At 34.2% G+C, this 26,612-nt stretch overlaps 5 protein-coding genes across 9 annotated transcripts; all 5 read left to right on the plus strand.

Annotated features, from left to right (window-relative positions):
- The first annotated feature begins 1,131 nt into the window (after nucleotides 1–1,131).
- LOC114421159 (protein NRT1/ PTR FAMILY 1.2-like) lies at nucleotides 1,132–4,331 on the plus strand. Its single transcript, XM_028386972.1, has 5 exons — nucleotides 1,132–1,397; nucleotides 1,495–1,587; nucleotides 1,737–1,954; nucleotides 2,222–2,760; nucleotides 3,266–4,331. The coding sequence occupies exons 2-5, from the start codon at nucleotides 1,503–1,505 to the stop codon at nucleotides 4,143–4,145; spliced, it is 1,722 nt and encodes a 573-aa protein (XP_028242773.1). The 5' UTR covers nucleotides 1,132–1,397; nucleotides 1,495–1,502; the 3' UTR covers nucleotides 4,146–4,331.
- A 187-nt stretch (nucleotides 4,332–4,518) lies between these two features.
- LOC114421160 (cyclin-dependent kinase F-1-like) lies at nucleotides 4,519–8,166 on the plus strand. Of its 5 annotated transcripts, none has more exons than XM_028386975.1 (3): nucleotides 4,519–5,088; nucleotides 5,298–6,054; nucleotides 8,025–8,166. In XM_028386975.1, the coding sequence occupies exons 1-2, from the start codon at nucleotides 4,606–4,608 to the stop codon at nucleotides 6,042–6,044; spliced, it is 1,230 nt and encodes a 409-aa protein (XP_028242776.1). In that variant the 5' UTR covers nucleotides 4,519–4,605; the 3' UTR covers nucleotides 6,045–6,054; nucleotides 8,025–8,166. The 5 variants fall into 5 exon arrangements, with proteins under 5 accessions (XP_028242776.1, XP_028242778.1, XP_028242777.1 ...); XM_028386977.1 differs by lacking the exon at nucleotides 8,025–8,166 and adding an exon at nucleotides 7,979–7,994; XM_028386976.1 differs by lacking the exon at nucleotides 8,025–8,166 and adding an exon at nucleotides 7,965–7,981.
- Nucleotides 8,167–10,479: 2,313 nt separating this feature from the next.
- On the plus strand, nucleotides 10,480–16,611 carry LOC114421161 (protein tesmin/TSO1-like CXC 5). Its single transcript, XM_028386979.1, has 8 exons — nucleotides 10,480–11,052; nucleotides 11,489–11,596; nucleotides 11,696–11,873; nucleotides 12,713–13,066; nucleotides 13,525–13,625; nucleotides 13,707–13,801; nucleotides 14,966–15,388; nucleotides 16,167–16,611. Exons 1-8 carry the CDS (start codon nucleotides 10,841–10,843, stop codon nucleotides 16,349–16,351), a joined length of 1,656 nt encoding a protein of 551 aa, XP_028242780.1. The 5' UTR covers nucleotides 10,480–10,840; the 3' UTR covers nucleotides 16,352–16,611.
- Nucleotides 16,612–18,530: 1,919 nt separating this feature from the next.
- LOC114423013 lies at nucleotides 18,531–20,513 on the plus strand. Its single transcript, XM_028389604.1, has 3 exons — nucleotides 18,531–18,771; nucleotides 18,860–18,978; nucleotides 19,838–20,513. Exons 1-3 carry the CDS (start codon nucleotides 18,629–18,631, stop codon nucleotides 19,855–19,857), a joined length of 282 nt encoding a protein of 93 aa, XP_028245405.1. The 5' UTR covers nucleotides 18,531–18,628; the 3' UTR covers nucleotides 19,858–20,513.
- Nucleotides 20,514–21,840: 1,327 nt separating this feature from the next.
- LOC114422851 (proteinaceous RNase P 1, chloroplastic/mitochondrial-like) lies at nucleotides 21,841–25,792 on the plus strand. Its single transcript, XM_028389398.1, has 7 exons — nucleotides 21,841–23,265; nucleotides 23,354–23,443; nucleotides 23,546–23,727; nucleotides 23,826–23,946; nucleotides 24,156–24,227; nucleotides 24,354–24,480; nucleotides 25,425–25,792. The coding sequence occupies exons 1-7, from the start codon at nucleotides 21,925–21,927 to the stop codon at nucleotides 25,664–25,666; spliced, it is 2,175 nt and encodes a 724-aa protein (XP_028245199.1). The 5' UTR covers nucleotides 21,841–21,924; the 3' UTR covers nucleotides 25,667–25,792.
- The last annotated feature ends 820 nt before the right edge of the window (nucleotides 25,793–26,612 follow it).

Here is a 26,612-nt window from a genome sequence, read left to right on the forward strand (position 1 = left end):
GTGATATTTGGCTGCAACCCAAGTTCAGCGAGTCTTCATAAGGAATGGTCTGCTGCTCGTGCTTTGTCCAATCTACATCATGAGCACCATCACCAAATTATGCTCTCATCTTGGTCGAAACCTGCACCTGGATACATCAAGATAAACATTGATGCTGCTAGCTTTAAAGACATCAACAAATATGACGTCAGCGTTTGTATACGAGATGACCAAAGTAATTTCATTTCAGCCAAATCTCTTCACCATGAGGGAACACCAGAACCTCGGGAGGCAGAAGCAATTGATCTCTTACATGGTTTGCTTTGGGCTAAAAGAGCTACGACTTCATAACATTTTGTTTGAGCTTGATTGCAAGACAGTCGTTGACGGAATCTCAGTCGGTTCTACAGGAAGCACAGATTTTAAAGTTATTCTATCTAAACATAGAACTTTAATTTCTAATTTTTAAACTCGGGTGAGTTTCATTAGAAAACAAGTGAATATTGTTGTCCACTCCTTAGCAACAAGAGCATCAATTTCTATACTTGTATTCAAGTCTTTGATTATATTCTCAGTTATATCTTTCATCGTATTATTAATGGTGAGTTAATCTTCTTTTAAAAAAAACCATCATGAAAAAAAGTAAGTATTATCCATAAATGAAACCTATAATCATTGTTTAATTAATCAACACCCAAATTTATTAAAAAGATTAAATATTTTTTTCTGACAAATTGTGCAGTGATTTTTCAAACAAAAAGGCATACTTTTCCTTTGTACTTTGTACTTAACGAGCGATTAAAAAAGTTAATCAAATATTCTCAATAGTCTTTTTTTTTTTTTTAAGAAAAACTTTTCCTCTGTATTTCTCACTTACCAAACGAGGTCTGTATTTTAAAAGCAATTGATTGCATCACAATTATTTTTATCAAATTTTAAATCAAACTGAATGTTAAAAAATAAAGCCAGTTACCTTCATTATACTTGAAATGACATAAATTAGTTTTTTTTTCCTTCCTTTCACCCTTTGGAACCTTTGATTCGTCGTTGGACACTTAAACTTAATTACCTTTTCGTTCCGCGGAGTCTCTCACACACACATATATATATATATATATAACGTATTTTTCACTTCACACTTGTTTAAGGTGAATGACACATACGGATTTAAGCCCAATTGGATGCCATTTCGTGTAGTTCATATGACAATAATTAAATAAATGGTTTAATATGTACATAAATAGCCAATTTTTTTGTCGTAATTAAAATTTTGTTTTCCTTTTTAAGGAAATTGGGTGGTCGTTAATTTGCAACAAGAAATACTACTAATTTCTTTCGATTACCGAGATGCGACAATAAATTACTATAATAACGAGGTCAACTGCACCGAGTCGTAACACACGCAGGAGAGAAATATTGTATGCGGATAAAAAGAGCTTTTGTCCATATATTGTAGTAACTAGCTTAATTAATTTATAGTATTTTGTGTGTAACTTTTCCATGTGTGTATCGCAGAAGGAAAAATGGAGATGCCAATGGAGCAAAAGAAAGCCACCGAGCTGCTTGAAAGGAAAAAGGGTGGTTGGAGAACCATGCCCTTTATCATAGGTGATGACCCCTTTCAAGGCATTTCTCTATTCATTCATACATTAAAAATCATTGTTTTTCTTTTGGCACAATGTTGTGTGTTACTGCTAGTGAGGTATATATATGAGAAGTTCTAATATAACCAGGTTGTGATTTCCATCTTCCTGTAGCAAACGAGACCTTTGAAAAGGTTGCAGTAGTGGGGCTCCGTGTAAACATGATTTTGTACCTGCTTCAGGAGTATCATTTTGACCCTGCAACTGGAACTATTATAATGTTCCTGTGGAACGCCTTGACCAATCTGTTGCCCATCTTTTGTGCTTTCCTTTCTGATTCTTGCCTTGGACGATTTCGTGTTATTGCAATGGGAACAGTCATCCACCTTGTTGTAAGCCAATACTTTGGAATAACTTATTTTCGGTTTATTTGGATTATATGACATTAAGAACTTATAAAATATATATAGCTTATAACACACACATATATATATATATAATCAATTGTTTAATTTTAACTTATTTCAACAAGCTTTCAAAAACAGTTTATAATTTAAATATTGAAAATAATTTATCGGAAATGGCTAAAGTCTTAATTAAGTTGCTTACCCAATGGGCACTTGAATTTCTTACATGTTTGGTTATTATCTTGATTGCAGGGCTTAGTTGTGTTATGGCTCACTACTATTATTAGGCATGCAAGGCCTCAATGTGATACAGAACCTTGTGCAAATCCAACAGTACCGCAACTCCTGATTCTTTTCTCTTCCCTTACTCTCATGGCTCTTGGAGCTAGTGGCATTAGGTCATGTACCTTGGCCTTTACCGCAGATCAAATCTACAACCCTGAAAACCCACAAAACGAGAGGACCATGAAGAGCTTTTTCAATTGGTACTATCTTTCAGTTGCCATTTCAGTAACAATTTCAATGGCATTCATAGTGTACATTCAAGTTAAAGCAGGGTGGGTTGTGGGTTTTGGGATTTCTATGGGGATTGTGTCACTGTCTGCAATCATGTTTTTTTTGGGCACTTCCATATACGTCAAAGTGAAACCAAACAAGAGCTTGCTCACTGGCTTCGCCCAAGTGATTGTTGCGGCCTGGAAAAACAGACACTTACCCCTGCCTCCCAAGAACTCTGACATTTGGTATTTCCGCAATGGTTCTAATCTTGTTCAACCAACAAACAAAGTAAGGTATGCATTGATTTTTCATATGATAGACTCTCATGTAACACTTGTGTATGCGTTTCTTTCTTTGTATAGAGATTAAATAAATATCTAGGCACGTTAAAGAATAGAGTAAACACCGAACAACCAAATCTATTGTTAAAAAAACGTTAATCCTTAAACATATAAACTCTCACTTTAATCTTTAAAAACAATCAAATATTGGCTATATTAGTCCTTTTTAAAACTAAAGTGTACCATGTTTTATATGACTAACATTTATAATTTTAAAAACTAAATAAAATAATATTTCTGTAGTATTGGAGATTAATGTGTCTTGCACTAATTTTTTCAAGAAGAAATTTAGGTATATTGCTATATTAGTAAGAAGAAATAGACAAAAAAATTGCAAATCATATATAGTTTATCCGGTCCCCATTTTGTAATATGAAATTATAAAAAAAAATAAAAATTAGAGGACTTATTTTGAGCATGTTAATTAATTCAATAGTTCATTGATCTCCCTTCTTAGGTTCTTGAATAAAGCTTGCATAATCAAGAATAGAGAGAAAGATTTGGACTATGAGGGGAGACCCAATGAGCCATGGAGTCTGTGTACAGTGAGACAAGTAGAGGAGTTGAAAGCCATAATCAAAGTCCTTCCTATTTGGTCCACTGGCATCATACTTGCGACTACTGTAAGCCAACAACAATTTTTCATAGTCCAAGCAGGTACCATGGACAGGATGGTGTTCGGTATAGATATCCCAGCTACTAATTTCGCTTTATTCATGATGCTAACTTTGACCATGTGGGTGATTGTGTATGATCGCATTCTAGTTCCCATTTTGCCTAACCAACGAATACTCACTGTGAAGCTACGAATGGGAATTGGGCTAGTGATCTCATGTTTAGCCACTCTAGTAGCAACATTGGTAGAGAAGAAGAGAAGAAATCAAGCCATAAGTGAAGGATTTATAGACAACCCGAAAGGAGTGGTCAACATGTCAGCTATGTGGTTGGTGCCCTCCTATTGCTTATTTGGTTTGGCACAAGGTTTTACTGTCATTGGACAAATAGAGTTTTTTTACTCTCAATTTCCTAAAACAATGTCCACTGTTGCTGTTTCCCTATCTACCCTTAACATTGGGGTGGGAAACTTGGTGGGAAGCCTCATCATCAAGGTTGTGAAAGATGGGACAAGGAGAGGAGGAAGAGCTAGTTGGCTAGCATCAAATATCAATAGAGGACACTATGATTACTACTATGGACTCCTTTTCATTCTAAATTTGGTTAATTTGGTATGTTTCTTGGTATGGAGTAGGGCTTATGGGAGTACTCAGGATATAAAAGATTGGGATGAAGATGTTGACAAAATTTTGACATCAGAGAAAGAGACCAACACACAATAAAAAGGAGGAAAACAAAGCAAAAGAAATAAATGTATTCTCTTGTATTAGTGGAAAAAAGATATTTTGTGGCTGTATTTTCTTATTTCTTATTAAAATAAGAATGTAAAACCATGTGAAATTATCCTCTTTTATAATTGTTATAGATATAGTATCGATAATCATGCAACACATGGAATAATGTGTCAATCAACAAGAGTGGATTTAGATTATTAAAATATTAAATATATATTATTGAATTATAAATTAACGGGCATAAAATTGTCCTCAATGAAAAACATGTGTGGTCCATTAAAAAATTACATAATTTATTGGCTTATTAAATATATTTTCGGTGTTATAATATATCTAATCTTTCCCACGTGTGAATAAGAGAAGTTGAGTGAGAAGTGAGAAGAAGAGACTGATAATAAGTTTGAGGCAGAGGCATTGGACACCGGAGTGGACAGTGAGTGTGATTGAGATGGATCCTCCACCGAAGAGCTGGAGCATCCACACCCGATCCGAGATCATAGCAAAATACGAGGTCATGGAGCGGGTCGGGTCGGGAGCATACGCCGATGTGTACCGCGGCCGCCGCCTCTCCGACAACCTCACCGTCGCCCTCAAGGAAATCCACGACTACCAGTCCGCCTTCCGAGAAATCGACGCTTTGCAGCTCCTGCAGGGCTCCCCAAACGTCGTCGTTTTGCACGAGTACTTCTGGCGCGAAGACGAGGACGCCGTCCTTGTCCTCGAGTTCCTCAGAACCGACTTGGCCACCGTCGTCGCCGACGCCGCTAAGGCCAACCAGCCCCTCCCCGCCGGCGAGCTCAAGCGCTGGATGATTCAGATTCTCTCCGGCCTCGACGCTTGTCACCGCCACATGGTCCTCCACCGAGATTTGAAGCCCTCTAATCTCTTAATTTCCGAACTCGGCCTCCTCAAGATCGCTGATTTTGGACAGGTTATCTCGTTCTCAACAATCACAAACCCTATCCCTCTAACTATTGAAATGTTTTAGCCAGTGTTTGCATAATTGATTTTTTAATTTGAGTTTAATGGTCATTCCCTGGCGCTGTAAATCTATTTTGTATTCTACTATTAATTTTACACTATTGAAATGTTTTAACCAGTGTTTGCAAAATTTACAGAATTGATGGGTTGTTTTCTCAGGCAAGGATTCTCACGGAGCCTGGTATTGATGCTTCTAATAATCATGAAGAATATTCTAGGGTTTTAGATGACGCTGACAATAAGGATACTATTACTAGCACTCACGATGGGAAAGCAACATGCACCACAAGTGGCGTAGATAGGGAAGAGGAAGAGAAAGAACTTGGTTGTTTGACGTCATGCGTGGGGACTCGTTGGTTTAGGGCTCCTGAGTTGCTTTATGGATCCAGAGACTATGGTTTGGAGGTTGATTTGTGGTCCTTGGGATGTATCTTTGCAGAACTTTTAACTCTGCAACCTTTGTTTCCTGGAACTGCTGATATTGACCAGCTTAGTAGAATCATTGGTGTTTTGGGTAGCCTTGATGAGAGTGCTTGGGCTGGTTGTTCTAAACTTCCTGATTATGCGATAATCTCCTTTAGCAAGGTGGAGAATCCTGCTGGTCTTGAAGCTTGTTTGCCCAATCGGTCCCCTGATGAAGTGGCTCTGGTGAAAAAACTGGTTTGTTATGATCCTGCTAAGAGGGCCACGGCGATGGAGCTGCTTCATGACAAGTACTTTAGTGAAGAGCCTCTTCCTGTTCCGGTTTCTGAGCTGCGAGTTCCTATGACCAGAAAAGGGCAAGATGAGGATTCCCCTTGTGGGTGGGGTGATATCGATGAAATGGATTGCGATTCTGATTTTGATGAGTTTGGCCCTCTGAATATCACAAGGACTGGAACTGGTTTCTCCATACAGTTTCCTTGAAGAATTCAAGGTACATTGTATTCTTGGAACTGCCTTTTTGCCTTTTCTGTTGTGTTGCTCAACTGTTATTATTTGCTGGAAATTCTTCGGTGAGAATATTGATAAGAAATATCTCTTTTTGTCTGATTTATCATTCACTTGTGAACAAAGGGATAAATTGTTGAAAAGTATGCATGATTGTGTGTTAACATGACACTCGTAGTTGATATAATACATGGACTTGTATCTGTTCAAATTTACACATATAATGATAGAACCCACTATAGTTATTTTTGTGTTTATTGCTCTGATGACATGACAAAGTAAAAAGTTAGCTGCAAGAGGATTCATATCCATAATAAAGACCGACTTTTTGTGAGTGGAAGTGGGAAATTCTGCAGCCCAGCTATGTTAACAGGGGTCTTTGTGAACTTAGACGTTGAAATATATTTTGTTTAAATTTATATTTGTATAAAATTTAAAGGAAATTAAATAGAGGAATATTATTAACTTTCCTCTTTTTATTTTTTTAAGAAAATAAGCTTCCTCTTATTAAATAACTCTGACACTTTGTTGCCTTTTTAATATGACTCCATTACCTGTTTTTGTCTCTATACATGAATACTATTTTGTCATAATCATTCATTCGAGAAAAGCAAGGCATACCTTGTCATCTTTAACTGTACATAGAAATTGGATGGTTATACTTCATGATATTTGTAATCCACTTTAAATCCACAATACCATGACTTGAAAAAATTAGAAAAAGGGGAAGTTATTTGTTGCTTATGACTTATTGGTTCTCCCCATGTCTTTTGATTAACATATCTTATAAGCTATACTTTTTAATCGTTAATAACTTCTTCTTTTTTTTTATCTAAAATAGGCTACTGCATAAACATTATGAAGACAGACAGACATACTTTATCTAACTTAATGTCCATTACATAATGTCAATCAAGAGAGAGTCAAAAGAAATTGAAACCAAACAAATAATTGATTGCTACAACTTATATGACTCTGAAATTAGGGCTGAACAAATTAAAGCATACCCAATTACCCATTACCCATTATTTACAGCAAGTACCTCCAGTCTAGTTTGTTGCAATTCCTTATTGAAAATAAAGCAGTGTTATTGAACATCAAGCTTAGGTTGGACCGACAATGCACCAAATTACCCAATCTCCTTCCTATCTAATCTCTAACCCCCAATCCAATTTGCTGCACTGATGTCACCCTTATTCCAGTTCCTCAAATTTATCCACGGTATCATTCACTTTTCAATAATGTCTATTATTTACTACAAATATGACTGTCTATTAGCATATCCACTGTTCTAAGTATTGCATACCACTTCTTAGAACATGCTTAAACTACCTACGTATGTAAATACTATTTTATTATATGCACCGAGGCAATAGTCAATAATGCATGGAAAAACACAAACTGAAAGAGTAAAGAACAATTCTCCAATATAGGAGTTGCTCAGCGTGTAAACACTGATATCCATAACAATTCTCTTTGCCAAATACTACATCCACGTTAACTAGTCTGTTAGCACTTAGCAATATTGTTGATAATTTCTAGACCAAAAGATGAAACTACTATTAATCAAGGGCAGTAATGGTAGCAACAAATAAATTTTGTATGTTATTTTATTTAAAAGACATTGATATACTAAACATCAGGACTTAAAATAAATCTTTAGGTTCAATCACACCTGCAGAAGTGAACCATTTATACACAAAGATTATATAATTATCAACCTAAAGATTGTTTACTTAAAGAAGTAGAAATTCTGAAAAACATATTACATTATATATTATCAACCTCTATTATTGAGATCTTTTGTTCTCAATATTACATCAGTTGCATTAATGTTTTTCTGTGCCTCTTCAAGATTCTTCTATTTCTGCTAGCATATTTTGTGATTCTCATCAGCCCCTTCTCTGAAGTGCAAGTAATGTGGAAGAAATGATGAACAATCCCTTTGAAGTGCAGGTTCTTTTAGCCTTGGAATTTCCTATCACACTTCGAACTATATATATTGATTTATGCAATTTTGGAATCAGTAGAATACTAGAATGTGACTTGGATTCTACATATAAAGAAACCATTTTAAACAAAATATTTATAATGCTAATTCCTGGATGTTTTTTTTTCTTCTGTCAATTAATTTGTAAAACTTAAGCCTTTTACTCAACCTTGTCTTGGGACAAATCTAACTTAAATTATTTCATTTTAGACAAATAAATTTAGATCTGCATTAGTAACAGGTCTTAATCACCTTTTTACTGGAAAATTAGTTCCAAATAAGACGAACAGTGAATTTCTTATTTCCGGACATTTCTGTGAACACTTACCTGCTGCTCAGCACTATATAGCTTTCAACTTGAAGCTATTATATACGCTCCTGAATTCTTTCTTCCAAAAGCATTACGCTAAAAATGAGACAAACTTTGAAAAATGGAATGTTATTTAAGCAGGCATCTCTTCTCCTTTCTATTGGTAAAAACATTTTATTTTCATTTTTCAAGCGTGAAAGGAAAAATAAATAATTCAACAACATATCAACCTTTGGCAAAACTTTCAGCCATTTATGGCAAATAATTCTCTTAATTGCAAGGAGACATCAAATTCCAAAATTAATTCACAAACAAATCTCTAGCCACTAACAGTCACGGAAATTCTCTAAAAATAACTTCAAATGCGACATGCATATAAAACCAATCTGGAAGGGATGACAAATAGAAATCTTTGCGGGAGCAATTTAAAATAGTATAGATTCATTTCCTACAATGTCCAACATTTCCTATAATTTCCCAATACTCATTAACTCATTGAAAGCATTTGATTTTGAACAATTTGTATTGCCATCAAGTTTTATGGTGTGTATCTCCGTTAGTTTCTTTGCGACGACTCTTTTTTTAATTCATTATAATCAAACTACTTGAATATTATATGGAGACTGATCAATTCACCAAAAAATATGGAGAGTGATCATGATACCTTTTGTATCCTTCACCTAAAAAAGAATGGAATAATGTCTTGACTTTTATGTTGAATTGCTGTCATGTTCGCTTATATTGGGCTAATATCCCAGTTGAGTGTCTTCCATGGTCCAATTTTAGTGGGTAGTTTGATTGAAGTTTTTAAGCTCTTTAAGCCTTTTCACACGGAATATATAGGGTTTAGTGGTTTTATCACGTTTTCCTTAGGGCCACCATACACATACAGAAGCCAGGTGGAGTCAGTTTGTTATCTACTCCTTTGCTATTACCTCTGAAAAAATACAAAATATTTAAACATGTCATTTCCTTTTCAATTTATTATCCTAAACATATACAGCAAAGACTTATATTTCATTTTCTTCACCATTTTTTGCCATTGGTCCAAGAAAAGAAAAAAAGACTGTAATACAGATTTTTTTAATTACCATGTAATAAATAGTACTTATTTTCATTCTAAAAAAATGTAATAAATATTACATTTTTCTATTTATAAGAATTAATTAACTAATTTACCGTGATTAATTTAATTAATAAAAAAATTATCTTAAATTTATATTTTTTTTAAAATACTATTGTTATTAATGTTTTTCTCTCTCTTCTAAATGTTTATCAATACAATATTTTTCTAATTTAATTGGGGATATTCTAGTTTAAGAAAAATTAATTCAAAAAAATTATGAATTTGATCTTATTAAAATGAATAAATATCACTTCTAATTTGAGTCTTATAAATAATCTTACTTAAGAATTTTATGATTTTTATTGAGATTTTTTCTCCTACCCATACTTTTTTCATTCACAATTAGGAACAGAGGTGGGATAGTAAAAAAAATATAAACATTATTAATAATTAATCTTACTAAAGAAATTTGAGATTTTTTTCTCTTACCCATACTTTTTTCATTCACAAGAAATTATTACTTGAGAAATTCGAATTATGTTTCGTTAAGTAATGTTGTTTTATGAAAATTAAAATAAAATAATACGATTATAAAATTTTACAATTGTGAAAAAATTATTGATATTTTGTCAATGTTACTCCAGTATGAAACCATGAGATGACAATGAGATTAGCTCGAAATTGCACTTAGTGGCATAAACTGTAAAAAAGTTTGCTCTGGGAAGTCAACAAGTGGCGTGGGACCGCTTTATTTTAGCGCCAAATTCTCTCTTTATTTACATCTTAGGTTTAATCCCAAAACCGAATCCCCTGTTATAAACCCCAGAGACGCAAAGTAAGGCTCCAGATCAAAAACGCACACGTGTCCACAATTAACGGCTGATATGAAAAATGGTTTGGACGTGGGTTGAATCGTAGGGCAGAGAAGCAAAGAGGAGCACTGCTTCTATGAATTTGCGCCGCGTGATCAATACTTTAACGAAGAACCGTTGGATGAAGAAGGGAGCGATATCTGGGCGTTGAATATTTACAAAAATTGAATTTGAAAAGCTTGGGAGAGAGAGGGAGGAAGAGAGGGGGCGAAGGCGAACACCACCAACAAAGAACACACACAACTCAAACCCCCCTTCTCCCTTCTCTCCTCTTCTCTTCTCTTAATAATCGCAAAGTTTTCTTTTTTTCTTTTTCATATTTTCTTGTTCTTTCTATTGTTGTTCTGTGTCGGTGTTTGGATCGAATTGTCTTTGATTCGAGAGCTGAACGCAGAGTGGGGCTCCGTTTGGATCTGAATTTGAGCTTAATTTTTGTTGAATTTGTAGCTCTGATTATTCTTGTTGTTACCATCAATAGTCGGTGAGAAGACTGAGTGAGGTTTTGATTTTTCTTTTAAAAAGATTATTGTTTTGATGGGGGAAGGTGAAGCTGAGGGGAGTGATGGCGCTCCCAAGAATGTTGTGGCAAACGACGTCGTTGCCAATGCGCTGTTGCCGTTCGATGTTCCCGCCAAGAAGTTAGCGCGGCAGCTCGATTTCACCGGCTTCGGCGGGATGTCGACGACGCCGCAGCCGCAGCCGCCGGTGGTTTTGCCGCTGCGGCCTTCTACTTCTGTCAGGGTTGGGTGAGTTTTTGTATCCTACATGTTGTTTTCTATTTTTCATTTGTCGACAATATGGATTTTCAGATTTCTTAGAAAAAATAAGGTGAAACTGTGTGTGTGTGTGTGTGGTTTTTTTAAAAAAAAATATCTGATTTGTGGAAATTCTGGGATTGGGAATTCGGGAATAAAGTTTCGATTTTTATGCTTCTCATACATGCGCGATGCTTGTTTGGTAGTTAGGAAGTTGAGTTGCAATCACAGTTTGTGAAATTTTCTATAGGAAATTTCCTTTCTGGTTTTGGGGTTCGGTTGTTGAGAAATGAGAAAGAAGTGACCGATAATTATCATTAGGTTTTGGTTTATTTAGTATGTATTGAATTTTTTATTTTTTCTTACAGCGTGTTTGTTGATTATTTGAATTGCTCTTTGGTCTTCAATTAACGTTTGTTTTATTCAGGAAACCAGAATCTCCTAAATCAAGACCGAGGCCTGGCTTTGAAATTAAAGAAGCTACCCCGAAGAAGCAGAAGCAGTGCAATTGTAAACATTCAAAATGCCTGAAACTGTAAGTGAAATACTCTGACTTTCTCTGTGGTCATTGTATTGTGCTTTTGCACCTTGTTGGATGCAATGTGGAGCTAATGTTTGAAATGTCTTTGAGCAGATATTGTGAATGTTTTGCTTCGGGAATATATTGTGACGGCTGCAACTGTGTAAATTGTTGTAACAATGTGGAAAACGAAGCTGCTAGACGAGAAGCAGTTGAAGCTACTTTAGAACGGAATCCAAATGCATTTAGGCCAAAAATAGCAAGTAGCCCTCATAGAACACGTGATATCAGGGTATGTGGTTGGTTTACCTTTTGTGATGATTAATGTTGTGTGTTGTGTTTTATATTGTGGCCGTTAACATTGATTTAAGGTATTGTATTTATTGATTAGAAATTTAGAACCACATCAGGTTTGAATATGCTCCACTGGTGCAAGACATTATTACTTCTCTTTAATATGCAAAAGGGATATTTTCTGCATTATAATTGGAGGTCACTTCTGCTTGTGTAATTGTTTTCCCCACAGCATAATTTTATGTTACATTAAGTGCATCATTCCATAATTACAGAATTATGCCTTTGCTTATTACTCTACCATTTTTCGGTTTTACAATTTTGTAGAGATAATCAATTTTCCTTGATATTAAGTATCCTTACTGGTTATGTTAATTGTCTTTATCCCCTACCTATTAATATGTTGATGCTATTTTCCAAAAGACATAGTTTAGATAAATTCATTTTTTGATCTTCTAAAATTTTGTGTCAATGAAACCTATTTCATTTTTGGTTTCCTTATTTGCATTTTCTTTTAATTTAGTTACACAAGGATAGAAAGTCAATATAAATCGGCTAGCAATGTAACTAAAAGCAACTCAGGACTCGGGTAAGTGACAGCCACATGTCTCATTGTCCGCACAAAATTTTGGCTTTTGACGGTATAAAAATTTTCTATGACAGCAACCTATTGTTAAAACACCTGACAAATTCACTTATATATGCTCTAAAGTGTAAAACTGTAAATAAATGAATTTTTTTCTGAACTCAGTAATTTTTCTAGTACTGGTAAAGATGTTGCATTTTTTTTCTTACTTTTTAATTGTTGACTATCTGTGAACTTCAAAATAAATGTAGGAGGATGCTGGGGAAATTTTGATATTGGGAAAGCATAATAAAGGGTGCCATTGTAAAAAATCTGGGTGCCTCAAGAAGTATTGTGAGTGCTTCCAAGCCAACATTCTTTGTTCTGAAAATTGTAAATGCATGGATTGCAAAAACTTTGAGGGAAGTGAAGAGAGACAGGCTTTGTTCCATGGAGATCAAAATAACAACTTGGTGTATATTCAGCAAGCAGCCAATGCTGCCATAACTGGAGCTATTGGTTCCTCTGGCTATTCTTCACCACCAATATCAAAGAAAAGAAAAGGTCAAGAACTCTTATTTGGGCCAACCGTCAAGGATCCATCAGTTGGCAGGCAGGGGCAACAGGTAAAAATTTGTTAATATTGTTCAGAGGTTTATTTTAACTTGGGAAATCGGTTAAATTGTGGAAATGGAGGAAAAAAAAGTTAGCCAGTTTTAAAATTTACTGTCGCACAATCTTACATGACTGTATTCACAATTAATTTAGTCTTTATTTAATTTATATATGCTCCCTTTGATTTGTTCCAATGTGTCTCCACAAGGAAAGCCTATCTCAAAATGCTAGTCTATTGTGAATGAATAAAGACAAATCAATTCTGCGGCTTTGATGCTGAAAGTTTTGGTTCGATACCATGATGACTTAACATCTGGTCTAAAAAAAGCTCATCATGAGTTGCTAGTTCATATTAGCTTGCTGCAATTTAGAGTGAAAACTATTAATGACTTTTTTATTTTTCAATTATATACAATAATGTCATGAATGATGAATTATGTATATATATATATTCTTTAATGTTCACCAGGCAAACAATGTCAGAGTTCCTGCACCCTCCTCATCCTTGTCACCTATCCCAGGTGCTCGTGTTGGACCAGCAACATTAGGTCCTTCAAAATTAATGTACAGGTATAACTGGTTAAATTCATGAAAATGATGAAATGAAGATATATTTATTTAATTTAGTCATTAACTTGATTACTGTTGAAGGTCTCTTTTAGCAGACATCATACAACCACAGCACCTGAAGGAACTTTGCTCAGTTCTGGTGCTAGTATCTGGACAAGCCGCTAAGACATTTACAGGTATGTTGACATGTTAAATTGTCAATTATAAATTGTGCTATTTGTTTTGGAAGTATCATTATTGTTTGTCTTTTTAATTCCTTATATGAGTATTGAGTAGAGTGGTATTAACCAAGAAAAGATTTTTCTGTTTTCCACATTTTCCCTGCCTTTTCCCTTTCTCAAACTGATCCTAAAAAATTGAGTTGTTCCATATAATAAGTGAGCATTATTTAAGGATTGCTGTAATTTTGTATCTTACAAATTGAATTGTTACATCAGATAAGACTTTCTAATTTGTTGCTCTAGAAACAAGTGCATCAGAAAATCAAGAACTAAACAAATTTTCAATCATAGTAAGGTTTATAAATTTTTTTATCACCATTCTGTTTATGTGCAATCAAACTAGTTAGAGGATTTAATTAGCTAAATAATAAGTTACAGAATTTAATCTGTTTTAGTAATATATACCTGCAAACAATAGTTTCCTTTATGGGAAATGAGGAAAGCAGAAAAGGAAGTGCAATAAATTAAAAGTTGTTTATTTTGAACTTTGAAGTGGAATTAATTCTATGGCACCTCTAAATGTTTGGTAACCCTGCCCATTTGCTGATGTTATTTGTCACTGGATAGCTGTTTGATGAGTTTCGAATTTGGGATGGAGTGCGATGCTCAAGATGCTGGGGTATCCAAAAATTTTAGCACCTAAGAAACCTCTATATTGACAAGTGACCTTTTAGTGCACTAATTTTTTTCCTGTTATTCTATAGAAATATGATTAGGAAACAGTTCATAAAACACTAAGAACTTTTTGGTTTATGGAATTGCTTTCTTTTCCTATTTTCTGTTTCACTCATTATTTTGCTTTCAGAGATTTGTATTGGAAATGGTGAAAACAAGAAATTAAGTGAAATTGATGTGGCATTTTTGTAATTATATGTAAAAAAAATAAGAAATTTGAATTAAAAAATATTTCCCAAAACCAAACAGGCTCTAATACTTATGGAGTCTTGTTCCATGAGTTTATGCATATACTTAGAAGTAAAGATTTTGGGCTAGAAACTTCTAGTTTTCTGTATTGATGATTCCAGTTGCTATCTACCAAGTGATATTAGCTTTATCAATGTACAGTTGTACATTATTGACTTATTTTCTCTCACCAATTATTTTTATGGCTGTGAACAGACCAGAAAAATTTAATGGATAAGCATGCAGAAGATCAGACAGAAACTTCTCGTGCTTCTTCAACTCAGGAGCAATTACCAAGCCAAAAGGAAGCTAATGTTGACAAAGCTATGGCTGATGATGATTGTTCGAGTGCAAACCAGACAGATAATATCAGCCTGGATAATTCTTGTTCAGATGGTGCTGATGCCCCAAAAGGGAGGCCAATGTCTCCTGGAACTTTAGCATTGATGTGCGATGAGCAAGATACAATGTTCATGACTGCTGCCTCCCCTGTTGGATCAAGGGCACATGCTTGCAACACATCTTTGCAACCGCCTTATGGGCAAGTAATGACAGAGGTCTATGCAGAGCAAGAAAGGATTGTATTGACGAAATTTAGAGATTTTCTCAATAGAGTTATCACTATGGGAGAAATAAATGGTAAGTTAACTTTCAATTTAGACAACACCCACCATCCCAATAACTGCTTGTTTATTTTCCATTAGTTGATTTGTCATTGTACCGTCCTTTTAGTTATCTGAAGCTGAACCTGTATTATTTATGTGTAATTTGAGCTCCGGTACCAATATCTATCAGTCCAGAGACAGTGTAAATTCATGAAGATAAAGAAAGGAAAAAAGCAATACTGGAACCTTCCTGCTTCCTCCTATCTCAAACCAAACTCATTTCTCTGTTACCCCTTTCTCCATCACTACACCTTATGCTCCACTCCCCACCTGATTCTTTTCCCTCTGCTAAGAGCCAATCTATTCATACTCCATTGATTCCTCAGCAAGAACTTGCTTAAACACCTAATCCATTCACTTTACTTCAAAGTTACGGGGTTGGTTCTGTTTTTTGCTAATTACAAGTTAATTGTGGTAAAGGATTACTGGATGAGTGAGTTCTATCATCTATGGAGCATGAAGTGAAGACCTCATATGGATAGAAAATGGTCGTCTTCTATAGTTGTAAAGTGTACATCAAGACAGTTAGTGAGATTAACTAGCTGTTTCTAGTTTGTTAATGCTTTGTCGGGTCTGCTTTTTATATCATTGTGAGTTGAAATGGCTCTGAAATTTCTGATTTCCGTGGTCAGAAAGTATTGTGGGCTGGATTTCAATGTTAAATGTATGGTTGAAGTATATGTTGTGTATTTTTGCATTTCCTACTTGAGTGTTTGTTTGAAGTGACTAACTTTTATTCCCAAAAAATTCAGAAACAAAGTGCTCTTCATTAGCCAGAAGTGAATTAGAGAGTCAAAAGGGCCCAAACATGAATTGCAGTGGAAATGACAGTACTGAGACAGCACATCAGCAGGCAGCCACTAATAATAACATTAACGGTGTTGCCAAAGCTGCGGCGGGCAACTCCATTTTGTTCCCTGGTAGTGGTAGTTCCTGAAAATGGGGAAACTTATCCTAAGGTAGAAAAATAGATATGAAAGGAATCTAACATAGATGAGCAGAGATAACTCTGGAAGAATATTGTGTGAAGGTATGCTACAACTCTGAACTGTAAAAACACTTTCATTCTTCATTATATGCCTTCTCTTTGAAGTTTGAAGGGGGTGTCAACTGTCAACCCAGGCCCACCAACTAATCCAACTAGGATCAATTTTCTTCTTTTACTTCGCTCATTCATATAGAAATCTTAATTGCTCTGCTTCGTCATCTATTCATTATTAATTATTAATTAATTAATCTAAAAGAAGTTTTGGTGGACACATGTCAAATCTCATGCAATTTTTTCCTCCCTTTTTTAACAAGATCTAGGCCATTTTTGTCTTTTAGTTGAACGGTTCAGAAACCAGTGATTAACAATTTTTTTTTATGTATTGTGCTATCTCTTTTTTTTTCTTCTAATATAATTATATTTTTAAGAAAAGTAACTATTATTATCATAAAATAATAAAATTTAATTTAAAATTATATATATATATATATATATATATATATATATATATATATATATATACTTTTTTTTAAGCTAAAGTTTTATATACCTACTTTCTATTTAGGACACAAGATAATTTGACATTTTTTTTATTTGAGAATAACTTTACATTGTCAAAATATATATTTATTTTATGATTTTATTCATATATTTTCTAAATCTTACTAGGTATTTTTTATACTTTTATACCTACCAATTTTTTATATAGTCATCTTAATAGGTTATACGTGTTTATCTCCAAGTTTTTTCCTCATCTACGACAACTATTTCGTCAAATTTTATAAAAAAGATTTTAACTGTGTTTAATATTTTTTTATATAAGTGTATACAACATTAAAGAAATAAATAATATAAATTTAAGAAAATGCAGAAAATTATTTATAGAAATTAATTTTTTTTCAGTTTAAAGTTATAAAAGTGATTAATTAACGAGTTTATTAAATTAACTAATAAAAACTAAGTTAATTGAAGAAAATTATTTTATTTGTGACGGAAATGAGATAATTGAAATATAAAAAACACTTTAAGAAACATACTATTTAAATTGAATAATATGAAACAAATAAGAAGGGACGGAGTCGGCCTTCGCTGTAGGGACGGCCAACAAATTTTCCCTATATACGCATTAATTTTTGTATAAAACTCTTATTTTTTCGGATAAAAAACTCTTATAATGTGATAATTCAAAATGTTAACTATTTTTTTTGGTATAGAAAATTTTAACTACTTTATATAGGGAACATAATTTTAAGATAGAAAAAAAGGTTGTTAATTATTTATTATTGTTTAGAACAATTCATTAATTATAACCTTTAGCTAGCACTCTTATTATGAGAATCCATAATAAAGTATTATACGCACCATTTTCAATTGATGAAAAAAAAATGGGCACCATTTTCAGTTAATAACAATCAATTTTATTTTTTTTTGTATTTGAGCAAGTAGGAATAAATGGATCCATTTGTGTGTTTGATCTACTTTGTTTTTTTTTATATAAAAAAAAACTGTATGTTTTTGTCAAATTTTCAAAAGAATTTTTGAGAAATAAGAGTTTATTTTACTATTATTTCAAAAGTGATCAACTGAAGAAAAAAAAAAGATATAAGATATGTTAGACTGTTAAGGAGTAAAGTAAGAGGAAAAATATGAGAGATTTGAATTCATCTGTTAACAAAATTAATATTTGTTAATAAAAAAACAAAATAAATTAAATGATATGATGATATAGCCTCAGTAAAATTAGGCTCGATTTTTAAATAAAGTCTCGGATGTGAGGATGGAGTTTTAAGCCTCCGTTGGTACAATTGTGTCATTCAAAAGCTTGCATTAAAAAACTGCCCAAGGATGAGGAAAGATAAAATCTGTGCAGTTACTATTTCCTAACACGAATGGACATTTTCTTTTTTTGCAGTAAATCTGTATCCATTTTGAAAAAATGTGATGAACGCAAAAGTAATAAATCGGGTTAACCGGAACGGTTTAAGTTTGTTTGTTTTCAGTTTCAGGCCATATTGGGCCGAATAAAAAAATATTCTGTGCATGGGCCCCCAAACAAAAGTCCGAATGACTTAAAAAAAGTTTTTTTTATTATTTATTAAAAGTGTCTCAAGTAAAAATGTTTTAAAGAAATGGCACCGTTGCAGTGGTAATATTGTGGTTCTGGGAAAGCGTAGATTACATAGTGATAGTAGCGGCGGGCGAAGGTTTGATACTGAGTGTTTGAGAATGGCATCATCGAAGGTAATGTGTAGGTTGTCGTGTCGGATACAGAGTGTTGTTGCTCATAATCATAACAAGTTCACCAAACCCTCACCACTCTCTCCTCTTTCTCTCTCTCTCTCTGCGCGACGCCTTTCTCGCACTTCCCGGTGAGACCAGACCCACATCACTATATTAACTTTTCCTTCTTGTGAAAACCTAAAAATAACATTTTTTTCTGTGATTTTGGTTGGTTAGGTTACCAGTGGAATTGGGAAGCTTGGAATCAATGATGCCGTTGCATAGCGCGGTAGCTTCAGCTCGATTAGTGTCAAGCTTGTCTATTGAGTCTCTGGGTTGGGGATTAGTTCCTCAAGGTCTGTCTCCTTCACTATTGCACACCACACAATTACCCCTTTACTTTCTTCTTTTGTTTTGCACACTAATTGTATAGACATACCTTTCGGTTCTTGTTGGTTAGAGGTAGAGCTTTGTTGTGTGGAAGTTTTTTACAGGGTATACCATATCATCAGCACTTGGGTATTGGAAGTATTTGTATTTGTGATAGAATTTACTTAGATGTGAAAAATCATTAAGTGGGCTTTCAAGGGAAATGATGTTCTGAAGCCTGGCACCAAGGGGTAGGAAAGGGGGTTCTTCTAAATTGTATAGTAAATTTATCATATCATTTCCATTTTACCCATTTTTTTTTTTTAATTTTGGAAGCTTTGGATCTAAGGATAACGTTAGAAAAATAGACAGGTATTGTTAGTCATATGATAGAAATTGCACTATGATAGTTGTATTTGTATTATGACTTCAAAAATACCAAAATAAGTCATGGTGGTATTTATTTCATGAAGTTTTGCTGAAGTAAATTCCAGGGTACAAGTGTTAACTGTTAACTAGAGATACCTGAAGGCTGATGCTCAAAAAGGCAAATATATTCATTTTTTTAATTTTTTCATAAAATTATATTTTACAGCTCAACAAAATTAAATATCATTGTGTCCTTTTAGACTTTGTTAGAAGTAGAGAAGTAGCCTGCATGAGTAAATAGCTACCTTTGATGGAAGTCTTGCTATACACTGTTGACTTATTAGAATTTTTTTTTATAAAGTACATTGTTGATATGATAATTGCACACATCTCATTTTTCCCTCTAATTTGAGGTGCCAAATTTAATAACTGAACGACGAGAACTTATTGCAATGCTTCCATGTGTCTATTTTACAGGTATTTCCATGCCTTTATGACAGCATTTGTCTGCAGTTAGTTGCTGAAAGGTAGCATTTTCATTGGATGGCAGGCTCATGTTGATGTTTTCATTTGTTGTAATCTTGAGGCCACTGGCATAGAATCCTTCATCTGACATATTTGAGGAACATGCCGTGCAACTGATGTTGCTTACGTATTGTTTGGTTCATTTTATCGTCATATATTTCTGGAATAACATTTTTGGTTTTTCCAGTCTGGATGAATTTTCTGTCAACTAATAATGCATTAAAGTGCATTATATCTGAGGATTTAATCCATTTACTCGTTAATGTTTCCATTTTTACTACAGTTCTATGGTTTTATAACTATAAGTCATTGGCAAACCAGGTATGATATAGTAGTGTAGAGGGGTCTAGCAAATGGGAAATGAGACTCGCATATAAAAGTTGGACTCACCCGATAACATTTCTCATGTAGGAAAGAGAGGGCTAAAGAGTGGATTGCTAAGATTTCTCGTGTAGTGTGTGATTCTGCATCCTTGGTTGGACAGATGACATGGGTGGAATGGGAACAAAATAGATGGTTCATGGTTGCTTTAGAACATGCTAAATCATTACCTGCTGCTGTTGATTACCTACCCTTTTGTTTCTACATGTTGTAATCTTGTAACAATTCCATTTTGCTTTTGTTTTAATGATTTCCTACAATGGTCTGATTGGTTTTTATCGCAAAAAAAAAATTGTGGATTTAGTTGAATCCTGGGTTTAAAAAAATTATATAGCATTTTATTGCAAGGTGTACTAGTTTTCACTCAAATTTTATTGCTATGACCCAAGAAAGGTTTTTCTGTTGAGTGGCTTTGAACCTTGATTCATCTCAATTGAAGTTTATTTTTTTCCATTGAGAGAAACTCCTAACTATTGGCATATGCAAGAAATTTGTGTTTGAAGTTTTTACCAAATGTGCATATGAACCCCATGTATGTAGTTAAGGTAGCTTTAAAACACTATCAATTTGTTCTGATGGTAAAACGTTACGGTACAAAGTTTTAGTAGCTTATATACCATTAAAACTCGGGGTGAGTCTGAGATCTCAAGTTGAAGTTGAAGAAATTGAGTTTTTAATTAACTTCATCAATTTCATTGCTGATAAAGTTTATTAAAGCGAATCCAATGTATATTTTATATAGTAAAAAAAATGAATTTGACAATGGAAATGCATGTTTCAAAAAGAAAATGATAAATGGAGAGACATTAAAGGGATAATTATTTTGAAGTGAAAAACAGTTTTCCGAGGGATTTAGGTTCTTGACACATCGGATCTTTAGCTAGTTTAGATAAATGTTTTTTACCATTATAAATCGGGGTAGTAGTGGTAGGGTCAAAATTTTTATAGAATAAAATATAAAAATAACAAATTAAATCTTTGAAGTATAAGGATCAAAATTTAAAAAGCATAAATCAATAACGGAGATTGAAATTGTATTTAGTTTACATAAAAACAAATTTAGTGATTCAGCTCAGGTATCCGATTTGAAAAAGGGTAATTTTGTATCAAGGGTATTTATTACATTTGATAAGGTGTTTTGAAATGTTAAAACTTAACGTAATTTGGAATTATTATTTTTTGTATTGGGAAGTGATTTAATTTATTTTTTTTGTTTGGAAGGTATATATAATAAGGAATGATGTTATAAAAAAATAGAATAAGAAATTATTTGAAATGTTATTTTCATAAGGTGTCTCCTTCCTATTACTTCTCTTCATCTACTCAAAAAGTTTTATGAGAGAGCACAGTTAAAAGCAAAAGGAAAAATGAAAAAATAGGAAAATTAAGCATATAATTCAAAAGATGATCTATATATTAAAAATGATGTAATGTCAAAAAATATAAAACGTAGTATAAATGTCAGATTGACCAGACGATAAGGGATCGAAATGTCTGTGTTTCATAGATTACCACTGCCAGTGCGAAATTAATTTGTTACATGCGCATAATAATCCAGGTCCGGGGGCAGTGGAAAAGAAAATACAGAAATAAAACAAAACAAAAAGCATATCTATCTAAGAGTAGAGAATTAGCGGCAGCACATGATACGGTGATTGATGGCCCCCTTTACCTTTACCCTCGACTTCAACACTCTGCAACTTCAACTTCGTCACTCTCTGTTTTTCTCTAAACCAAAGCTTTGTCGTGTCTATCATCCTCGCCCTTCAACCAACATCATCACTTTCAGCTTCATCCAAAGAACACAAACTGCAACTAAATATTCTTCTTCACTTGAAATCGTGACCAAGAGAGCCCCTCCTGCTTCATTCGAACCAAAAGCTGGCATTAGTAGCACTAGCAGCAGTTCCGAGGTTAGTGAGAGAGTGAAGAAGAAGAAAAAGAAGAAGAAGAATAAGGATAAGGATTGTCCTGAAGTGAAGTTGAAGAATGCTTTGGATATGTGTTCTAAAAGAGGTGACGTTATGGGAGCATTATCCTTATATGACTCAGCAATCTCAGAGGGTGTCAAACTGGGTCAGCACCACTACACTGTGTTGTTGTATCTTTGTTCATCTGCAGCTGTTGGTGTTGTTCGACCAGCTAAAAGTGGAAGTGGTGCTAGAACTTTGAACTCACATGTTTACTCTAATGAAGTTCCCAATGAGGGCACACATTTTGATTTGGATGGCAAAGCTGAGTTAAATTCTGATTTGAATTCTACCGAGAAGGATGAGATATTATTGGTGAGTGAGGATGTCAAGAGATATGCACTGCAGAGAGGGTTTGAAGTGTATCAGAATATGTGTTTGGATAAGGTTCAAATGAATGAGGCCGCGTTGACGGCCGTGGCTCGAATGGCCATGTCCATGGGCGATGGTGACAGAGCTTTTGAGATGGTGAGGCAGATGAAGGACTTGGGGATAAGTCCTAGGTTAAGGTCTTATGGTCCTGCTTTGTTCACCTTTTGCAATAATGGGGAAATAGATAAGGCATTTGCTGTTGAAAAGCACATGCTACAACATGGTGTTTACCCTGAAGAGCCTGAGTTGGAGGCTCTCTTGAGGGTGAGTGTGGGAGCTGGAAATAGTGATAAGGTTTACTATGTGTTGCATAAACTAAGAAGTATTGTGAGGAAAGTGTCACCGACTACTTCGTCTTTGATTGTTGATTGGTTTAAGAGCAAGCAGGCTTCAAGAGTTGGAAAGAGAAAATGGGATGAGAGATTAATAAGGGAAGCAATAGAAAATAATGGTGGAGGCTGGCATGGACAAGGGTGGTTGGGTAAGGGGAAATGGGAAGCTGTTCATACAACTATTGGAAAGGATGGAATGTGCAAATGCTGTCAGGTGCAGTTGACAACTATTGATCTTGATCCTGTTGAAACTGAGAATTTTGCCAAGTCGGTTGCATCCTTAGCTGTAATGAGAGAAAAAGGGTCAAACTTCCAGAAATTTCAAGTAAGAAACTTTTATAATGCGAATTTGTTCTAATCTCATCATAGATTGATGAAATTGAACTTGGAATATATGAAATTGTGCATTGCAGAAATGGCTTGACTACTCTGGACCTTTTGAAGCAGTGGTAGATGCTGCAAATGTTGGTCTTTTCGGCCAAGGGAGGTTCATGCCACACAAGGCAAGTTACTGAATGTGGAAGATCCTTCTCCTTTTTTCTTTTGCCCTGCTTGTTGTTCTTATTATGGTTATTGATTATTTTCTCCTGAGATGAAAAATTTAGATCAATGCCGTTGCCAATGAAATACGCCAAAGGCTCCCTTCAAAGAAGTTTCCACTTATCATTTTGCATAATAAACGTATCAAGGGAGACAAAATGGATGAACCAATCAATAGGGCATTAATTGATAAGTGGAATAATGCTGATGCACTCTATGCAACACCTACTGGATCAAATGATGATTGGTAAGAACAAAATGGGATAAATTATTGTTAGTAACTTTTTGTTATCTATTTCTACTGTTTATGCATTATCATGCTTCATTTACTAACCTGTGCTTCAGGTACTGGTTGTATGCAGCTATAAAATTTAGATGCTTACTTGTTACCAATGATGAGATGAGAGATCATCTATTTCAACTTTTGGGAAATGACTTTTTCCCCAAGTGGAAAGAAAGGCATCAGGTGAGCATAGCCCTCTGGAAAGAAATTTTTTGATCGGATCTGTTCTTATTTTCATACTGGTTTTATATATTTGATCATTTTGATGAAATGAGGTTTAACCTTTAGTCTTTGGTTAAATCATGTAATATGCTTGGCTTTGTTTCCCTTTCTTTGATAATTTTCAATTTAAGGCTGTCCTAACATTGGAATCCCTGTCTTCCAAATTTAAGGTACGCTTCAGTTTCTCTGATACTGGTAGTCCAGTGTTTCACATGCCCCCTCCTTGTTCTGTTGTTATTCAGGTAAGCTCCTTGTTTCAAAAATGGTGGAGCATGAATAAAAATTAAATTATATTTGTTTATAAATCTGAAGTTGAAAAAATAATGTAAAGAAAAGAAAGAAATATAATATGGCAATTGTGGTAGCAGGAATCAGAGGAAGGCCACTGGCATATTCCAATTGATGCAGAACTTAATGATGAATCAGAAAGAAGATGGTTGTGCATTACCCGCGCTAAATTAGATGTGGTTTCCAAAGATTCTTCAACATCTAAAGGTAATTGCTGGCACACTCACCGGGGATTGTATCTGGTTCTCATTTACATGGTTGTTTTTACAACCACTTATTGTCTTCATTATTGTTGTTTCAATGAAAATAATGATATCAATTTCTTGATATATGGGGTATTGATATTTCTCAAATTAAGAAAATAGTTCTCAACAATGAAATTTTAAGCTTTAGCAACAAAGTCATTATCAAAATACATGCTATATAGTAGAAATTTGTACTTTTCTAGAGGTTTTCTAAACTCTATTCCATTGATGCTTCTTGTATTAACCCTCCATAACATATGCTACCCAAGTACATCTGGACTAATAGACACTCAGCTAGCTTGTGATCAATGACTTTAAAATGAAGCATTGGAAATTTCAGATGGTCAAATGTGAGGATTAGAAGTCATTTGCTTTCCTCAAAAAAGAAGAAAAAGAAAAGGAATCGGAATTAAGAATGCCATTAACTGCTCAGGGAATTATCAGTTCTTCTAAAGTAATTACAGTAACTTTAAAAGTCTAAACGTAGCTCAAGCACCGTGAAAATTATCTAATTTGTTCAGTACTCATCATCTCAATATATATTCCCTGGCTAACCTTTCCACCCAACCGTTTACAACTTTTGAGCTAAGACACTTTAGTAACAGTTGCATGTAAGTGTCATGTAGCCTAATATAATTCTATCTATTACAGTATGGCATACCTCAAAATCCTCCATAGAACTTATTTTTTGCGTGCATGCCTGCTTTGCATCCATCAACATGAGCATGGTTTAACAACTTGATGCCTACTTTTGTATTCTGTACTTGGGAAGAGTTACTTGAGTGTAGGCCATATCTATTGCCAATTATAAAGTTATCCCTTATAAAAATTAACTCTGCATACCAATTTGGTGAATTAACTTGTTGTTATACTAATCCCCTCCTTGCTTTCCCTTCCTTTCATTAGACTCTAAACCTTTGCAAAAAGGAGAATGTGCAAGATCAGCTACTAGAAATGCGTCTGCAAAGGAGTCGCAACATCAGAATCTTGTCAACCACAAAGAAAAAAAGGAAACACCTCAAGAATTGTATAAAAATGTTAGAGATATTTTTTTAGAATCAGTATCCTCAGATAAAAATAACTCAATATTGTCTGACATTGAGGCTGCAGAGTTGATTGGTGGTTGTACCATTGATTTTCAGATATAGAGTTCCCTTTGTCTTGCTGATTATCTTGAGCTATACCCTGGAAAATTATCATATTGGTCTGGCGTGAAGCTCCAATATAGTTTTATATTGCAGAGAGAAATATAAAGGATAAGTTGTAGTTCTAAATTCTAATCCAAAATTAACTTTTTCCATTCAAAACTCGTAGTTATTGTTCACACATGGAATGGGACAAGATAATATTTGGTAATTCAATTTTTTAACCGCCATCAAATAGCTTGAAATTTCAATTGAACAGTTCTTTTGTCATGATTCTAAACCATGTTAACAACCATAATTATATCAGATTTGAACAGCAGAAGGCATCTTCATGTAGCAGACCCTTACTGAAGATATAAATAAATTATCACTGTCAATTAGTTTATAACTCAATTTGTATGTTTAACTTGTTTGTGACAGTATGATGATGACGTTGGAATCTTGGTCCTCTATGAAACCACTTTTTCACTCTCCTACCCGGTACTTCATATGCTTCATTAGTTTTGTAAGTTCTAGACTTCTAGTCAATATGACATGTACTCATTTTTCTGTTCAAATACTCTCTGTTCACCCAAATCTTCTGTTCAAATAGTCATTTTTCATTGCCATATGGCATATACTGTTATATAATAATCATTCACTACCTTAGAGGGGTCATTCCATACATCAAAGGTTTTCTTATCTTGGATTGGATTACCATTTCTTTTCTCTAAAATTTGTGTCTCAACTACCAAAAATGAGGGAGCCATTCGGACTAGTAGTAACATTCTTGTCTTGGACTGGAGTACTATTTATTCCCCTAAAAATTTTGTTCCAACTATAAAAATGGAAATAGCATAACTAACCCGCTGGAAGATCAGGCTGATGGATAATAGGTAAAAGGCGTTAACTTCTATAAATAAATAAAAAATGCAAAAGGCGTTAGCTATACATAAATGATTTTAATTAA

Source organism: Glycine soja, chromosome 8 (genome assembly GCF_004193775.1).
Source record: "Glycine soja cultivar W05 chromosome 8, ASM419377v2, whole genome shotgun sequence".
Taxonomy (NCBI): domain Eukaryota; kingdom Viridiplantae; phylum Streptophyta; class Magnoliopsida; order Fabales; family Fabaceae; genus Glycine; species Glycine soja.

Coding starts and splice junctions, on each gene's coding strand:
- LOC114421159 (XM_028386972.1), top strand. CDS start 1,503: ATGGAGATGCCAATGGAGCAAAAGAAAGCCACCGAGCTGCTTGAAAGG. Junction 1,955..2,221: donor GAACAGTCATCCACCTTGTT/GTAAGCCAATAC, acceptor TCTTGATTGCAG/GGCTTAGTTGTGTTATGGCT. Junction 2,761..3,265: donor CAACCAACAAACAAAGTAAG/GTATGCATTGAT, acceptor CTCCCTTCTTAG/GTTCTTGAATAAAGCTTGCA.
- LOC114421160 (XM_028386975.1), top strand. CDS start 4,606: ATGGATCCTCCACCGAAGAGCTGGAGCATCCACACCCGATCCGAGATC. Junction 5,089..5,297: donor AGATCGCTGATTTTGGACAG/GTTATCTCGTTC, acceptor TTGTTTTCTCAG/GCAAGGATTCTCACGGAGCC.
- LOC114421161 (XM_028386979.1), top strand. CDS start 10,841: ATGGGGGAAGGTGAAGCTGAGGGGAGTGATGGCGCTCCCAAGAATGTT. Junction 13,626..13,706: donor CCTTCAAAATTAATGTACAG/GTATAACTGGTT, acceptor TTACTGTTGAAG/GTCTCTTTTAGCAGACATCA. Junction 15,389..16,166: donor CACTATGGGAGAAATAAATG/GTAAGTTAACTT, acceptor CAAAAAATTCAG/AAACAAAGTGCTCTTCATTA.
- LOC114423013 (XM_028389604.1), top strand. CDS start 18,629: ATGGCATCATCGAAGGTAATGTGTAGGTTGTCGTGTCGGATACAGAGT. Junction 18,772..18,859: donor CGCCTTTCTCGCACTTCCCG/GTGAGACCAGAC, acceptor TTGGTTGGTTAG/GTTACCAGTGGAATTGGGAA. Junction 18,979..19,837: donor TTGGGGATTAGTTCCTCAAG/GTCTGTCTCCTT, acceptor TCTATTTTACAG/GTATTTCCATGCCTTTATGA.
- LOC114422851 (XM_028389398.1), top strand. CDS start 21,925: ATGGCCCCCTTTACCTTTACCCTCGACTTCAACACTCTGCAACTTCAA. Junction 23,728..23,825: donor ACTGGATCAAATGATGATTG/GTAAGAACAAAA, acceptor CCTGTGCTTCAG/GTACTGGTTGTATGCAGCTA. Junction 24,481..25,424: donor AGATTCTTCAACATCTAAAG/GTAATTGCTGGC, acceptor TCCTTTCATTAG/ACTCTAAACCTTTGCAAAAA.